At 38.3% G+C, this 17,487-nt stretch overlaps 1 protein-coding gene across 3 annotated transcripts; it reads right to left on the bottom strand.

Moving 5' to 3' along the window:
- Nucleotides 1-2,053: 2,053 nt before the first annotated feature.
- On the bottom strand, nucleotides 2,054-16,721 carry ZCCHC8 (zinc finger CCHC-type containing 8). Of its 3 annotated transcripts, none has more exons than XM_069794688.1 (14): nucleotides 16,506-16,721; nucleotides 15,377-15,419; nucleotides 14,675-14,749; nucleotides 14,055-14,160; nucleotides 13,229-13,306; nucleotides 12,808-12,911; nucleotides 10,968-11,033; nucleotides 8,923-8,986; nucleotides 8,316-8,458; nucleotides 7,393-7,535; nucleotides 6,493-6,608; nucleotides 5,292-5,375; nucleotides 4,327-4,441; nucleotides 2,054-3,566 (listed from the first exon to the last, which is right to left on the bottom strand). In XM_069794688.1, exons 1-14 carry the CDS (start codon nucleotides 16,690-16,692, stop codon nucleotides 2,758-2,760), a joined length of 2,133 nt encoding a protein of 710 aa, XP_069650789.1. In that variant the 5' UTR covers nucleotides 16,693-16,721; the 3' UTR covers nucleotides 2,054-2,757. The 3 variants fall into 3 exon arrangements, with proteins under 3 accessions (XP_069650789.1, XP_069650790.1, XP_069650791.1); XM_069794689.1 differs by having other exon boundaries at nucleotides 8,923-8,983; XM_069794690.1 differs by lacking the exons at nucleotides 10,968-11,033; nucleotides 12,808-12,911 and having other exon boundaries at nucleotides 8,923-8,983; nucleotides 16,506-16,589.
- Between the last annotated feature and the right edge of the window lie 766 nt (nucleotides 16,722-17,487).

Raw genomic sequence — 17,487 nt, 5'->3', positions numbered from 1 at the left:
CAAAAGAAGCACAAAAGCAATATAAAAAAAATTAATTCTGAGCATGCAGACACCTCAGTATTTACAAAAGTCTAGAGCCTTTCATTACGTTAAAAAACCAAGATTGTTAAATGGAAACAATCCCATTTGTGGGAATTTTAATTCAAGCATGTATGCAAGTGTAACAGCATGGGACATGTGCTTCCAATTGTAGTAGACTACAGGTGAAGGACAAAAACATTTCCTGGCTTGAACAACTAGTCAGTCCAGTCACTTTGGACAAAAATTCCAGTGGATATAAAGTGTGGGCCCAAACATAGTCCATTCCTGCCCCAAGCCCCCCCAAATAATATTTGCTTTAGATACCAGAAGACATCATCTTCCAAATATGAAAAAGATCCGTATCTCCAAGTAGTTTGTGTGCAGCAAATACAAGAATGACCAAAGTGATAAAAAATGCTGAACAATTTAAAATTCAAAGCCTTATGAAAATTAAAGATTTAACATATTTAAACTAGAATTTACCATTACATTAAAAGCCGTGTTGCTGAAATGACTTCACTTTACCCTTACTCTAATACCTTCAAAATAAATCTTGGAAACAATAAAGTTAAAAGCTACTTTAATGAGAAGTCTGAGAATTTGTACAAATGATAAAGACTTATCTATTCTGACCAATTAGGTGGAAGGGTGATTTATTATGAACTTATTGTCAACACACAGAGCACTGTATGGGTACTGAGCATATGAAGATGATTTTCATCTTGCGGTTTCTGTAAGCAAGGCAGAACTACACAAGTGCTCCTGTAAAGTTTAGGCTGCATGTCCTACTAAAGCAGCAGCATTTCATAAGAGCTATTAAAAAAAGATCTTCCAAGGTGTGGAGAGAGAACTGCATGTTTAAAATATGAGCACCTCAACACACCCAAGAGGTGTGTACACTTGAAATCATTACCTCATGCCCTGCATCACATTATCATCCACATGTGAATGATGCAGCACACAGCACATAATGGCTTGTGTAAACTGTCATTACTAGCTTTTAACGCCATCGCAGGAGATGGCATGGAGGAAGTACAAGATCTCTATATGCTTCCCAACAGAGATTTCTTTCTAAAGTGTGTGGAAGCTGGAAGCAACGTACAATTTCATTATCCATTCCTCTTACAGAAAGTAATACTATTTCTCCTACAAAACATGGGGTGGGGGGGAAAGCCTTTTATTTTAGCACATACAATGAACATTTACCTTGACCACTGCTTTCCAAATGCAACCAGCTAAGCTGAACTGGCATATGCTGCAAGAAGTTTTTTTAGCCTCTCAGAAGACAAGCAGTTCATATGTAAGACACTTTGATTTTCACTTCCTGTAAAGTTTAGAGGAAAAAAAGGAAATAAATATAAAAGCTTTAACTACAAAAAGCCTGGGGTCCTCTTAAGCATTCAAATGCAGAATGTACTAATATATGGATCTTTGGGAAATACGTACTATCTGTAAAGCCAAGAATTTTAAAAAGTAAGTTCAGTCTCTGAAGTTACCTTATCAAAAACACCTTTGAACATCTCCCCTTCACAAGTCTTTTCTTAGATACTTGAAAATACTTTGGTTTACTATGCAACTCACTTGGCTAGGATGACTTTTTTCCTGCATTTATATAAGGACAAACAAATGCTTTACCAGCTCCAGAGAATACTGTTACGTCAATCTAGTACTCCCTCTGCTGGCAATGCAAATTATGTACAGTCATTTCACCTACAGGTGCCCCTGAAGACAATTTTAACAGAAGGGAAGTGTTAGAACAATTAATCAGCAGAATTATAACACTTTTAAGCTTTCAGAAGTGGTCAATTCTTCAGATTATGAAAAATGAATGATATGGCAAGGTTCTATTTAAGTAGCTAAAATAATTTTAACAGTTTCTTGATTATGAAAACCTGAACCCAACAGTTGTGCCCCTTCCTAAAATATTTAACTTTATTCACCCTCTTTTTAAACAGCTTGTTTTTCTAATTATCTTCAGCAGCTAATTTTCAAAAATCAGCAGTTCGAGTGTTTAGGACTCGAAAAAAAAATCTTTATATAAAAGCTCATTTATTAAACATCTGTACACAACAATGAACATGTATGTACAGCAAGTTTACATGAAGGATGATGTTACAAAAGATACAGTGGTAATTAAAACTGACCCACATAAATAATTTATAAAAATATTTGAAATGGTGAAGATAATGCTGGTAATCCCTGATTATTTTCATCCAATTGTCAGGATTTTGATGATGTGGGAAATCTTTATGTTAGACCTTTTTAAAAACATTCTGAATATATTAAACTTATCTACAGGATAATTAGCAAAATGTATAAAGTATAGATTATTGTACAAAGGACAGATATTAAAAAAATCACCAATCCACCTGAAACTCAAGGACAATATAAATCTTAGCCAAAGTAATGAACAGCAAAACACAAACTCCTCTTTTTATTGTTTCATGTATTGGCAAGTAAATTGCTCTTAACGAATCAACAGTCCTATTATTCCTCAGTGGAAGGATGCAATCTCGGAAAATTCTGTATTTTCTGGCTGCATTGGTGGTCCTGGTCGATACGGAAGCCCTGCACTGACTTCAGTTCCAAAGAAAAACAGGGCAGAGCTGTTATTTGTCAGGATTTTCTCCTTCCCACAAAAGGATAAAAGAAGGTTATCTGAGTTTGTAAAATTGGAGGAGGAAAGAGAAGGAAGCAGGGATTTGGACATAAGAAACAAAGGAAGACTAGTTAAGACTAAGTCTTTTTCTTTTGCTGGTTTCTTGGGGAATTTTTTAACACGCTTCTTATTCGTAGATAAACACCTGTTGATTCTGCCATATTTTCAAATTCAAATGGTGTTATGCCTGCAGCAAACTTGCTCATATCAGGAACAAGACTGGAGTTTTTTGCAGATGATTCAGTGCTTGTTACCACTTTACTACCGCCTGTATTTTCTCCATCATTAACCTCGCGGTTGGGAGCAGGCATGGTGTTATCCAGCAAGCCTTCAGAATCTGTATTATCAGGATTTTCCTTGAAATTAAGTAAACTGTCTCCTGGATTAGGACTAGTTATAGAACGTTCATTTTCTGTTATCTGTTCACTGATGTCGGAAAACCTAGTTTCCACTGTAATCACCTTATCTGATGATCTTACTTCTGCAACAAGATCTACTTCATTCCTAGATGGTGATGATGTAACAGAATTTCCAGTTAAAGGTGTATCAACAGGAATCTCAGAGTCACTGTTTGTGCTTTCTGCCTGCTCTAATGCTGCCCAGATTAATCGCTGCTGTTCCTCTAGCTCTTCCAAGGTCAGAGTATCCTCATCCATTATCGAGTCCACTATTTTTGGCTGAGGAATATCACTGGAAGGATTCAATGGTGGAGTAGTCCTAGGAAGAGGAGGGCGTGTGGGTGTTGAAGGTTGAGGTGGTGTAAGATTTAGTGGAGGTGTTCCTCGTGGTAAAGGAGGAGGAGTTGACATCGATGGATGTCCAGGTGGCAGTGGAGGTTGGAACTGAAAACTGTTGTGAGTTTGAGATCTTTGTGACACTTCCAGGTCTAGAAACAGATTAAAAGACATCTATTAGAATCTGAAATCTGATGAGGACAAGATTCAAAGTGCCAATGTTCTGATTAACTAGCAGACTTATGTCTTTTCATCCTTGGTTTTCAGCTGAGAGAACAAACTTTTTGAAGGTTTTAATATCCACTGAAACTATGTTTTTGGGGATTTTAACTCTGCTAGCCATTCAAGGAAAAAAAAAAAAGATAAAATACTCTTGAGGGTATTGAGAACAAACTTATTCCACACCAAGACACACTGAAGGATTCCCTCATAGGAAATCCAAAAGGAAAGCCAGAGGTTTCTCTAGCTATTCTAACATTTAAACACCACTGTAAGTCCTCCTGTAAGTTTGACTCATTTTTAAGACGTTGTCAGCTTGTAACTTCCTACATTACTTCATCCAAATATTTAAGGATTTGGAGGTCTTCATAACAGATGTTTCTTTAGGATACACTTGAAGTAAAGAGATCGGAATTTGTAACTTAACATTCCAATTGCTCTGAGCACATTTGAAACCTCCTACTTGGTACTGGAAGATATGACAAGCACAGCAACAGAGAATGCTTATTATAGAGGCCCAAATGAAACTACAGTAGGACACTGCTAGCGTATGTTAGCATTTACATTAATTACCACCATAACGAATATTAACACACTGGTTTCTCTTCAGGAACACTGACATTTCAATTCAGAGCAAGTTATTGTGAAAATAAAAACTGAAATTAGAAAAAAATAATTGCAGAATAACTATACCAGAATCTAGGTCCATGTCAGCTGCTGGTACCTCCAAATTGTCGTCTTTTGGTCGTTTAGAATGATGAGACCTTGACTGAGATGCAGCCCTTTTATTGCTAGATTTTGGACTTGGCTGAAAAGAAATTATCCAGGAAAACAAAAGAAATCAGTATTAAATTCTACAAGGTAACATTTCCAGCTATAAGAATATACTTAAAGCAATTTCTAACTATACAATCATTTGGCGACCCAGTGTGTAAACTAGACACTGAAGTTTGAGAGACTTAATGCAACTGAATAGAACTGTAATCTTGTTCAGGTTTAAGTGGCAAAAGAAAAGACTGTCTGCATTCCAAACACAGGATTATGACCAAGTCCCCACCTGGACAGCTAGATCTTATGAGACCATCACAAGTCAAGTATTGCACATCCCTTTCTGGCAGGCTTAGAATTTATTTTTTTAATTCCATATAGCATTACACTTTGGGACTGAGAGCATAGCATGCATCTTCACCCTTAACTGGAAGTATTCTACAGTAGATAACACTAGGCTAGAGTCACATTAGCGAAGACCTGAGAATGATACAGGACAGGACTACCATATGTTTTCTCAAGTCACTGTAATAAGGTTACTGTAAATCACGACTACACAAGTAAGCTTTTCACTTATTAGGGAAGTCTGGAACTAAGACTGGTTTTAGGCTGTAAAAGTTTACAGCAACCTTTTTTCACAACTGTTTATAAAATATTGCACACTTGGGATCTGCTTATATTAATTGAAATAATGGAATTTGTTCTAAACATGAAGCTCCTTTTTGTTAGAACAGGTAAACCAAGCATCAGCATTTCATGCCTGGTAGTGTCAGTAAGAAAGTCTATCCCCTTGTGCAAAAAAGAAGATATAAACAAGAGGTCATCACTGGCTATGCTAACTACAAGACAACTTTTTTTTTTCCCCCCAAATAACAATGAGATATATTCACCGCATGAAAATTTGAAAGGTAGTTAGCAAAAACATCCTTCTGTTGAGATGGCTGCATGGGGATGGAACCAAATATCTGCCATTCCTACAGAAAGAAAAAAAAAGGAAATAATGTTGCATATGGTTGGCTAGTAACACAACAGTAAAACTTAAGAGAAACACTTGAGAGATTAACAAGCCAAGATGAATTCCAGTTCTCATCAAAAGCCTCATTTATTAGAGTAAATAGATCTTTAGTTGAAACTTCTGGCAAACCAAAGTACTCTCACCTGTGAACACAAACAGCTGATGCAATGCACTATGACTGGGTAGTAGGAATAGTAAAATCACCTTTACAAAATGTCATTAACTATTTCATAGCCACTACTCTTCAACATTTGCAACACAACCACAAACTTCCCCTCGAAATAACTGTTCAGACAAAAAAGGCTTACTTTGAAAACTGTTAATTTTCAGTCAAAACTAAAAAAAAACCAAGGACCGAACTTTGGTTAAGAATACTGAATGAAAAAACACATTTGGAAGCCACTAAATGGGCAAACGTAAAGCTGTAAAAGAAAATGTACAAGTGCTTCTTTCAATGCACAGGCATTAACATCAGTGATGGAGTTCACTACTAACAGCAGGTTAAAATGCTTTTGAAGATAAAAAGTTCAGCAGCAGCTGCCACAGGAGATTCCTTGTGTGCTCTGTGCTTAAGAGGGCACCCACTATGTGGGTCTTCTGATATGACTCGTTTTGTTCTAGCTGTTACAAAGCTTCCCAGAGCTTGTCCACTGGTCTGATGTAGTTTTCTATGGTTGAAATTATCTTTATGATAACACCCACAGTAATTTTCACATTCCAAGAACATTCAGAAAATTTAGATGTATGGAAGGAACAGGCATTCATGTGTGAAGTTTTCTGTTTAAAAAAAAACCAAAACAAAAAACCCCTATCCTTCTAGGCTCCTGTTGGTCTCATAATGGAAATAATCACCACAGAAGCACTGTCAGACCCTACCCACAAGAGTTGTGACAGATATCAGATAGATGGGTGTCATGTCAATTACCTCAATGGCCCCTAGTCCCAAAGCAGGTGCTTAAAAATAAGAGCCTGTTGAAAGAAAACTGTCATATGCAGAATATAAAATGTTAAAACTTGGCCAAAAGTAATTAATGTTACTCAGCATGTTGTTTAGAAGGCAGAGGACAGCCACTTACATCTGGGATCCCACTTGGAGTAGATATATTAAAGCCTGGATAGTTTATCAACTTAGAGACATCGTAAGTGGTGCGTTTTGTTTGGTGAGATCCTTCATCTTCCATTCCACCATCACCTATAATGAAATGTAATTATTATTGATGCTAATTAAGAATGTTACTGAAAAAATCCACAGGATTTAAGAACAGGGTTTTGGGGTTTGGAATGTAAGTATTGATAGAAGGCTTTGTAATCCACAAAGGCAATAACAATGACCAAATCTATCAAATACATGCGTGAAGCTTCCCCAGAAACCTAACTGGGTATTCATAATAATACTACTCTTCATGAACCATTACTAGCCTCAGAATTTGGCATCAGGACTGTTCTCCGAGATGCAGCATAAATGCTGGTCTTAGTAAAAAGCTGGTAAATTACTTGGTAAGTTGGGTTTCAAAAAATGTATTCTTTACTTGTTGGTGATCTTACTCTTATTATATATAGAGTAAGTTACTGAACTTTAGAAAGTACTATGCTTCCTTTCATAAAACATAAGAAAAGAGAAGCTTATTAAAAAAAAAAGGAAGAGGAAATCTGACAACAGGCTATTTGCAAGTCTTGCACAGTTTCACAGGAACTCTGTTCTAATAGCAAGGGTTGATGAGAGTGAAATCACACTGACAAAGAGTCATCATCTATGCAATCCAATCATTATAGAAGTTGTTTCACTGTCACATCATAGCTAGATGAAAGGGGAGTATTTTTACATTACTTTAGAAAAGAAAACTTCATTTACAACTTCCTCTCTCTCCCATGAGGAAGATGAAGGTTTACAAACTAGGTACTTTGTCTCCTGAATAGGGTGCAGCCAGTAAATAGCCTGCATTCTGAAAACTGCATTCCCGCAGCACATTCCTTACCTTTTCCATCGTAAAGTGCAAGTCCCGAGTACTCCATTTCAGCCTCCTTGAGCCAGCCTGGAGGATAACCCAGCTGACGCATGCGATATATAAATGGAGGAAGACTTTTATCTGTGACACCAAGTGCATCTTGAAGTTCCCCACTAAGTTAAGGAAACAAACAAAACAAAATGTTCTCCACTAAAATCCATGATTGATTTCTGACAAAAGGAAGTTATGAATATTTTGTTGAATTTTAAACTGTCAAGTTAAAATAACTTAGTGTTAGCTCAAACTATGTTGCCTGTCAATCCCAAATATAACAATTTTAGGTCAAAACCAGCTCTGCTGTTAAAGGTAACTTTTAACACTTTCATTTCTTGTATGCTTAAACATTTTGTGAGAATTAATTTTATGCTGAGAACAACTTACTTGACTTGTTACTTCTGATTCATGGCCTTAACTGTAACTATATTGTCAGGAAGGGTGGAACTTAACACAACACTAAATTTACTGGTGATTTCTTTGGAGACTGCTACAGTCATATTATGATTTTTTAAAACATTTTGAATAGAGAGAAAAAGAGAGGAAGGGATACTCAAAGCTCAAAATTTTCAGAATTTTGCATGCATTTTTAGTTTATTAGGAACCTAATATATTTGCAATTTGAGTAGCCAAAGAGTAACATTTATCTCCCTACATTAGGGAAAATGCCATGGGAAAGAGTAGGACTATTAAACTACCAATGAGTTTTCATTTGAAAACTACCTGTGCAATTTATTAAACAAAATTTTATTTAGCAAACAAATTTGAATATAATACACCCATAGCTAAGAGTAGCAGATGGACTTAATAGAACTCTGGAAAGTAACATCTGGCACTCCGAAGGCAGAAAAGGTATTCCAGAAAAGCAGTGCAACAGCTAATGGAAGGAAAAGAGATACCTAATTACTCCTGGTTTAAATTTTCCAAACCTCTCTTCTACTTCTTCTGCATGATAACGCTGCTGAAAATTCTGATTGCTCGCTTCACCACAAGCTTCCATAAACTCCTTTCTCTTCTCACTTATACGAGCTGCATTTCGTGGCTTAAAGATAACACAATTGGGAAGTTTAGATTTGGACAATTTAAAGTTTATGCACTCGTTCACCCAACATAAAACTGATACTCCTTGCCCTCAGCATGCTTAATCATTTATCGCATGGCCATGGGATAGAACTACAGCTGTAATGAAAACTACATAGCAAAAAACTAAGAGTATTTGCATTGGATCTAGCAGAGCTCTGAAACAGGAAGAAAGACTGTTCAAACTGAAAAATGTCCCTCCATAAATTAGAGGAGACATTGAAACCATTACACTTCAAAATTAATTTATGTTGATTTAATATGTTAGAATTTATAAGTATGAACAGTATAATCTAATCAACAGAGATGAATAACCATTTGTACATCCTGTCCCCAATGCATCTAATTATTTTTTTTAAATGGTGCAGTTACACTGAAACATTTCTTCGAGAGCAGCAGTCTTTTGAATACTTATGTAGACTTTACCTTTGGGCAATCTTTCATTTGATGGTCTTCAGAACCACAATTGAAACAATGCGGTTTTGGCCTGCTTAAAAAATGCACAAGAAGTTAAGCCTGAAAATCATTTTGCAATGTTGAATGCACTTAATTATTTTAAATCTTGTTAGATTTTTAGACTTGGAAAGAAAAAAAGTAAGCATTGCTTGCTGACTTCATATGCTGTCTTCTGCTTCTCTTAAATTGACTGCGTAATGTTAATCTTCAAAAGAGACTAACAGAATATTGTTTATTTCACAGTCCTAAGGGGAACACAAGAAATGAGAAAAACACAGGCACAGCATTTGGTGGTGGTGGGGAAGAATACATGACAGCATGTGGAAAGGAGGGCAGGAGAGAAAGAGAGAGAGAGAGAAAGCGAGAAAGAGAGAAAGAGAGCGAGAGGGCAAGCGAGGAGAACTAAAATTACAGTGGAAAAGTAGTACTTCCAGGCAGAAATGGAGCTTTTCTATCCCATATAATAGAGATCTATTCCTTTAAGAGGGAATAGAATAGTCATACAATAATTCAGGCTGGATCTCAGGAGATCTCTAATCCAGTCCCTTAATCAAAGCTGGGTCAGCTATGAGATCAGACCAGGTTGCTCAGGGCTTTATCCAGTTGGGTCTTGAACATCTCTCAGGATGGAGACTGCATAACCTCTTTGGGCAACCTGATCCAATAGTTTACTGTCCTAAAGGTGGAAAAGCTTTTCCTTATATCATGCTGCAGATAGAAGAGTATTCACTGAAGGATTTCTGCTTCTGATTAAATATGTAAACATTTGCATAGATAGTGTCAATAAATGAAAACAAAACCTACATACTAAAGCTTACGCTATGTCCAGAGGAAGGAAAGTGAAGATGTTAAAACAATACCTTTAACTCTAGAGCACAGATAAGGAACCCCTCAATTTAATATGCCTGTAGTACATTAATACCTCTATTTCTCTTTTTATGCTTGTATCATCAGAGGTCTGATCCTTTTTACAATACTAAGAATCAGTTACCAGTAGAAACAAGTAGGAGAGCATGGCTACTTCTTTGGAAAGTCCTGGTCCACAGTTTGAACAAGTTATTGCATATTGTGAAATTGTGCACTGAAAACCTGGAATAGAACTGCAGCTGGCTTCAAGCTTATTTTTCCTTGTAAATTCATACCATGGCAGCAAACATTTTCAACATTATAGGGAGGGAAAATCCCAATCTCTTACCAGATTTTAGAGAAAGATTTCTTTTCTGAACGTTGTTTTTTTACCGAATTAGGATGGGAACCAGAAGTGGAGGCAAAAGGATGACACAAAAATGAGTGTCCAGGGTAACCCCCGCCACACACACACTCCAACCACTTGAAGCCTCTAGTAAGCTAAAGTGAAGCACATCTTCTGCTTCATCTTTACATAGTATTCAAACAGAAATGTGTGGTGATCCAAGTTTTATCATCACCCCTTTTCATGAGCACAACCCTTCAATCTGCTTTCCATTCAGATGGTAGTATTTCTAATCAACCCGGGGTTTAACTCAGCATGCCCCTTTATCTTTGAAATTCCCGCTAAAAGCTTGCCTAGTCTTCATTGCATCTGAAATCAGCGACTTTAGATGCTACGAAGACCACACAAGCTGTCAGTTGGATACTTGATTTGCTTTACTTCTTACCTCCCATAAAAGCTATACAATCAACTCTAAGATCAGTCTGTCTTAAAAGTCTATAAAATAAGTCAGACAAGAGTTGTTCTACAAAACAGGAAGAATGATGGCAGTACACCAGTGCAAGGATGACAAAGCAATCACTAAAAAGGCAAGCAACAGAAGAACTGAACATAAACTTCAGAAAGTTTTTACACATTGATTTTAGGCCCTTCCTAAAGAAAGTCAATAAACAAGAGAGACCCATTGACTGCAAAGCTCAGCACTGGTTTACTTAATTTAAACTCATTGCTCAAGTATGTTCAAGGGTTTAGTATACTAGGGAATAATCACAGTGTACATCTGAACTTTTCAGCTCAAAACTTTATATTTAAGAATAATACAAACCTTTTTGGTTTTACTTGTATTTCTTGTCCATCTAGGGAGAGAATCTGGCTGAAAACTTGCTGATATCTTTAGATTTCAATAAGGAACTGCTACTGGATGAAGCAAAATTTCAATCTTGTTTAAAATATCAGTGAAAACCTAATAGTGCTTTGAATAGAATACTGACTCTTCTGGATTAAGTTACAGATGGGTCCTTGACATGAAGTCCATAGTATAAACTACAGAACTGTATCTACAATAAACTATTTTCTAAGATGGGCTTGCGTTGTTTCCTCCTACCCAATTTCTATCCAATAACCAATTTTGTTCTTTATCAGCACTTGCTAAAACTACAACACTCTTGTTTATAGGCAGAAGTTTCAAGCTAATAATTCTGATATGCTTCACAGCAGTCTTATTAATAACACATTTTGGTACAGCTTCAAAAATATAACTTGCTTCTCAAGTATGTGGAGACAGGTTGTATCATACTACTTGTGTTTGCTTTTGGACTGCAATGTGTCAGCTGCTCTGCCCATTTGTCTAAAAACGTATGAGAAGACAATAGAGCTGCAAGCAAACCTGCATGGTAAAGACTTAACAAGATTCAGTAGAGTTCAGAAGCACAGCAGTTTCCAGAATCTAACAGTTGCTTTTAAAAAGAAGAGCAGATGCCAGATACTAGTCAAACTGACGTGTTAATTGAGTGCAGTACTTCAGTCATTCAGAAGCACGGTACCTGATATACCACTTCACTCAGAAGTAAGTGCTATTTTAGGCTTAATGTCATCTATGGGAGCTCTAAAGAAAGATGCGGTATGTACATTTAAAGAACAGTATCAAAGCTAAGCTGGCAGACATGAAACTTTAGCCACACTTAACTTGGCATTTTAGGAGAAATTCCCCTGTTAGGCATCTACTTCCTTCATCTAGAGGTTGGGAGACAGTACAAATATCATTCGGAGAAAAAGATTGACTTAATGAACTATAACAGAGACAGCTTTCCAAAGGTAAAAATTACAGCACAGTGCATACACAGTCAAAGGCAGGCACAAGAAAACCCAAGCTAGCCAGCTTATAAATTGGCAATTTTTGTTAAGATAGAAGTAATTTTTTTAACACTAGGAAGTGACCTTTACTACAAGCCTGATAACTAGATATTGCAGAAATGAACTGTGAAACTGGTTCTTGTCCTGACTCTTTCTGGGGCAGAGAAGCAATACTGGAAAACCTGGGAGATGAGATTACTTGTGAAACTTCTTGTCCAATTTCTTTCTGTCATTGAGGACTAAAATATTAAAAAACACTTTTTCCAACATTTCCCTCAATCCCACCTTTCAAATACTGGCTTTAATAAACAGTAAAGAACCAACTTTAAAATGGATGCAAGTTAAGAGCATTCCATAGTTAAATTTTATTACAAGACTTTCCCTCTGGCTCCCACATTTGGAAAAAAAACCACCTTACAGCATATTTGAGTTTGCTAAGCCCTTTTCTTCTCCCAAAAAGCAGGTTTTACAGTGGGAGAATGCTTATTCGTTATCTGGAATGAGCTGTCATTCCAAACCTGATTACAAACTGGCCCAGGAAATTCCTAAAGTCACAAGATGTATTTATAAGGATAAGGCATTCACTCTTCCCAAGCATAAGCCTTCTAAAAATCAGCAAGCCAATCATATCAAAATACTTACAAGTTTTGAGTAAAAAAGCCATTAATGACTCATTAAAACTTTTCATCTATAACAACTGATAATGGTTTAGATATTACAATCTACTGAACAGAATCTGAGTTCAATTTACCCACTGGCATTCTTTGGATTTGACAAACGGAAAAAAACCCTTGTTTTAGTAAACAGGATACTTAGGTATTTCCCATCCTTCTGTCAGCTGTGGATTCTCATTTAATATAGGCTGTCCCAGTTTATCGAGACAAAAATTGGTAAAATACAGAACACTTCCTACAACCTGTAGAAAAAAAGTCAGAAAATTGTCAGAAATGTGTCAGCATTTAGGTCAGATTGGTAGCATTTCTATAAATTTACACTGCTTGAAATACTTCCAGGTTTTTTTTCCCCCGCTCTGTAAGAATTTACAAATAATACATGCCCACACCTGTACAAATAAGTATTTTTTCCACTGATGTAGCCAAAACATGCTGAACTTAACTGCTATTACACTGATAAATGAAATTTAACAAGACCTTATTTTAATGGCAGTGTATACTGAATATGTAAAATGAAGAGTCAGACCTACCATTGAAGAGTACATAGTCAAAAACTTACACTAAAAGCTTCTTTAGTTTTTTTAACAGAATTCGAGCTTGCTGTTTTACAGTCCTCTTCCAAAAGAACACTGGAGGGCTGACATGAAAAGTAAAAATGCAATTAATTTAAAATAACAGGAAATAGAAGAGCTCCTAAATTACTGAAGTATGTAAAAGGCACAGAACATGGAATACAGCTGCTACTCTTTCATACAACATTAGTTAAACAGTAGGATGGAAATGTCTACATCAGTCGTGATGCCTTCCACAGTCCAAAGACACAGCCCGTTTTTAATGTTTTCTTTGATAAGCAATATGCTGCATAAGAACATCTTTATTCTTACCTCAAAAGCTAAGAGAAAGATGGGGAGAAATGTGCCATTTCACCCTTTTATTGAAAGGGGATTCTAAAAAGTGAATGTTAAGTAAAACTCAGAATTCTAAACTAAGAGAAGAAAGTAGAAATTTCCAGATTCTGTTGTTCATCTACACTCTTATATATACTCAAAGTTGGGCCAAATACTGTCAGAACAGGGTATGTTAAGTTTGTACCTTATGGTCTTTTCTTGATTATTTAAACCAACTTATTGCTTTGCTTTTACACAAATTTCACTAGGAACAGTTTTAAAGAAGCATTTTCATAGGCAGAAAGGCTATTTTCTTTGTCCTGGTCCTCTATTTTTGGAACAAATAGTTATACAACATTTGTTTGAAAGTTACTTGATTTGGAATTAAACAGGAAATAATATCTAGAATTCAGCTATTTAGCAGTATTTAGTATTTCAATATTCCCGCTATAAAGATGCGAAAGAAGGAGCACCTACTAACAATGAGTTTTAAAGTACCTGTGGCTTAACATTGAAGTGCGTTTTTTCTTGTTCACCCTTCTTCTGCTCTTCGTATTTCTGAACTAAATTAAAAACAAAATCTTCAATTTCTTGACGATACTGCCTGTAACAGAGCGAAGAAGTATACAGAGATGAAGACTTGAGGAAGACTGAAACATATGCCAGTTGTCTTTTTTTTTTTAAGCATTTACTGTTTAGTAAAGAACTCAGAAAAGGGGCAGTTAACTTCTTTCCTGTCCTCCTCCCTCCCAGCCCCCACCAACATGAATGCAATCCATTATTAGAGAGCACCCTTACATTAGGATGGCAAAAAATCAACTCAGAGGCAGGGAAAATTTAATTTACTATATTTACCCACAACGCTCATGAAACTCAAACTGCTGTTCAGACTCACTCCAAGTTCCTGGAAGTCACACTTCATTTCATAATAAAAACAGATATAAAAGCAACAGGCCTGCTGTCATATTGCTCATTATCCCTTCTCCCCTTCAAGCTTAACAAGTTTATGTTATTGAATGAAACATATATCCATCCTTTGGCAAAACACTAACATAGCCAAACAACAAACAAGAACTCCCATTTCCTGTCAGGATTGCTTTTTCTTGGAGAGTACTTACTTAGAAATTACATTGTTCATAAATAAAATCTGTAACAGAGGTCCATCAAGTTTGGAGTTGTCCACTGAAATTCCACTAGAAGAACAGAACAGAGACACAGACAATGGTTGCTGTACTAGCTTTACTGTAAATATTCCCTATCCATTTTATCACAGCAAAGAGTCTGTAGTCCACAGAGAGAGGGAGGTTTGGCTATACAAGTTCTGTCCTTTTAAGAAGTTCCAATTCACTTAAAACAGAAATCATCCTCTTTCAAGCAAAGCAGGTTGCCTGGTGTGAGGTGGAAAGAAAACAAAGCAGAACACCACACTACAGAAATTTTCTTCTAATTGCAGTAAACTGTTATAAAATAAGATCTCTTATTTATTCAACCATTTTAATTTACTTGTTCTCATTGCTGAACTTTACAAAAACCTGTTTTCCTAAAGGTCATGTAAGTTTCATAAACAGATAGATACACACAAATAAATAAAGTTACAGCAGTACAAACTAAGTTCTTGATACTGAAGTCTAAAAGACTTTTCAAGAATGGCAATGGCATTTTAGAAACCCAATATCTGAGCAGGGACAGGGACATAGAAACAAGGTTTCTAAAATATGTTTCTAAAAGACATTGTTACCTCAGGCAGCTATTATCTCAGACAAACTCTATTTCAAACACATATAGGTCATAAAAAGCATTTTACGTCAACATTAACATACCTAGGACGAGTCAGAATATTCAGCTTCCTTTTAAGTTCTTGATGTTAGTTTATTGTTAAGGAACATTACTTTCTTCAGAAGACACAGACCCACATCTTAATTAAAGGATCAAAACAAACAAGAAAACATCTAACAAGAATTCCACACAATAACTGATGGGGGTTCCTTTTCACTGCACAGAGGATTATTTAGAAATCCACCTGCCGCTGAAGAAACACAATAAAATGAAAAAAAAAAACTCAAACAAAAAAAACCAAAAAACAAACCACAAAACCCCTGAAAAAACCCTAAACAGGTGGAAAAGAGGACTAGCTGTGACAATCCAAATAGTATAATTTATTACATGTACTATGGTTGAATTGTCAGATTTATAGTATTTACTTTAAAAAATGCCTACAATCGTCTCGAAAAAAGTCAACAGTAAGACACACATACTTGTAAATAGAAAACAAACTGTAAAAAACATTTCAGATTCCACTCTGCTGCAGTATCGAACCCAAAAACCGTTCAGGGTACCAGTCACAATTTAACAGTTTAAAATTATTTTTAGCTATGTTAAAGATGGATTTTCAAAGCGAACATACAGCTGTTCCTCTTCTCTAGAAAGACAGAAAGAAGGAATCCAGGGTCAAGTGTTTTAACAGCCATCCCAGCACCAAGAACTCCGCTATCTCCTGGGCCAACTTAAGTGCAGCTGCCACGGACCTGGACGTTCTGAGAATCAAAGTTTTCAGAGAAAACTTCCTCTTAAGTGACGGAAGCAGAAGCCAAGAAAAACCAGCCACCGCACCGAGACGCGGGCTCGCAGCGGCCCAAGGCGGGAGCCGCCGGGGGAGGGGGGAGGCTGCCCCCCTCCCCGCCAAGCTCAACAATCATCGTCCTCAGCACGCGCCAGGGCTCCGGCTGCCAGGCAGAGACCGACAGGGCCCTTCCCCACAGAGGCACAAGGCCCGGCCTCACGGAGGGAGGCGGGAAAAGCCGGAGTCCCTCACGCCGGAGGCGGCCGCCAGCCCCCGGAGGGCAGGCGCCAAGGCTGGCCCGGAAGGGAACGGGCGGCAGGAGCGGCGCCCGCCTCTCCCCGCCCCGCTGCGCCCTCCCCGGAGCAGGCCCTGCCTCTCCGTCAGGATATTCTCCGCCCGGAGCCGCCGCACCGTCTCCTCGCGGTCCCGCAGCCGGGCGTACAACTCCTCCAGGGCTTTCTCGGGTCCCTCCTCCTCCTCCTCCTCGAAGCTGAGGCGAGGCGGTGGCGGCGGCCCGTCCTTTTCCTCGAGCTGCTCGAAGAGCTCGCGGTCCCCGAAATCCACCTCAGCCGCCATCTTAAGCTGCAGCAGGAAGGGAGGGGCTTGGGGGGAGGGAGGGGGGAGCTGCCGAGGCGGGGGCAAAGGGCAGAAGGAGCCGCCGCTCGCAGCGGGAGGCGCCGGGCGGGCGGGCCCTTGCCCCGTTGCGGAGCCGGGGGACCACAACTCCCAGCATGCAATGGCGGCAGCCCGCCATGGCGGCGCCCGGCCTGCGGCACTGGGAGATGTAGTCTGCGCCCTGCGGGCGGGCGCGGTGCGTGCTGGGCTGTCCGCGGCGCACGGCGCGCCGGGAGCTGTAGTTCTGCGGAGGAGAAGCCTCCCCAAAATGGGGGGAGGCCAGCAGCTTTCTCGACAGAGACTCTCTTGTCTCCAGGAACCATCTGCCCCACTGCTCCTTTTTTGTTGTTGTTATTTTTTTTCTTCCTCGGGGTGAGGGATGGAGAAAAAGAGGGCAGCAAGCAGGGCGCAGGACAAGAGTATTTTTAAGTAGGCTGTCTGCAGCAAGGCCCCATCCAAACTGCATCCTGCCATGGAACTCCAGGAGTCACACTCCTGGTAAGGCTCTGCCTCCTGCATTTAACGTGCCCAGATACAGCTGTTCTGACAAGACAAGCTTATATATATCTACTACAAAAATCTGAACACACTTTGAAGTATTGAAGTATTAACAAGAGGCTCCAACATTCCACCTTGCTCACCAAGGGTTTGGTTATCCCTCTCTCTTTCCTAAAATTTGCTAGTATCAAATTGAAAAAAACCCAAACAAACACAAAACAAGTTCAGCATTCATCACCATGCATTGTGCTCCATACT

This window comes from Haliaeetus albicilla, chromosome 10 (genome assembly GCF_947461875.1).
Source record: "Haliaeetus albicilla chromosome 10, bHalAlb1.1, whole genome shotgun sequence".
In the NCBI taxonomy this organism is placed as follows: Eukaryota; Metazoa; Chordata; class Aves; order Accipitriformes; family Accipitridae; genus Haliaeetus; species Haliaeetus albicilla.
The sequence above is the reverse complement of the archived record's forward strand: the minus strand, read 5'-3'. Positions and strand labels throughout refer to the sequence as shown.

Excerpts from the sequence above, each read along its gene's own strand:
- ZCCHC8 (XM_069794688.1), bottom strand. The coding sequence starts at position 16,692 with ATGGCGGCTGAGGTGGATTTCGGGGACCGCGAGCTCTTCGAGCAGCTC. Across the intron at positions 5,376-6,492 it reads CTCCAAGTGGGATCCCAGAT|GAATGGCAGATATTTGGTTC; the intron begins GTAAGTGGCTGT and ends TTCTTTCTGTAG. Across the intron at positions 4,442-5,291 it reads ACCTTTCAAATTTTCATGCG|CCAAGTCCAAAATCTAGCAA; the intron begins GTGAATATATCT and ends ATTTCTTTTCAG.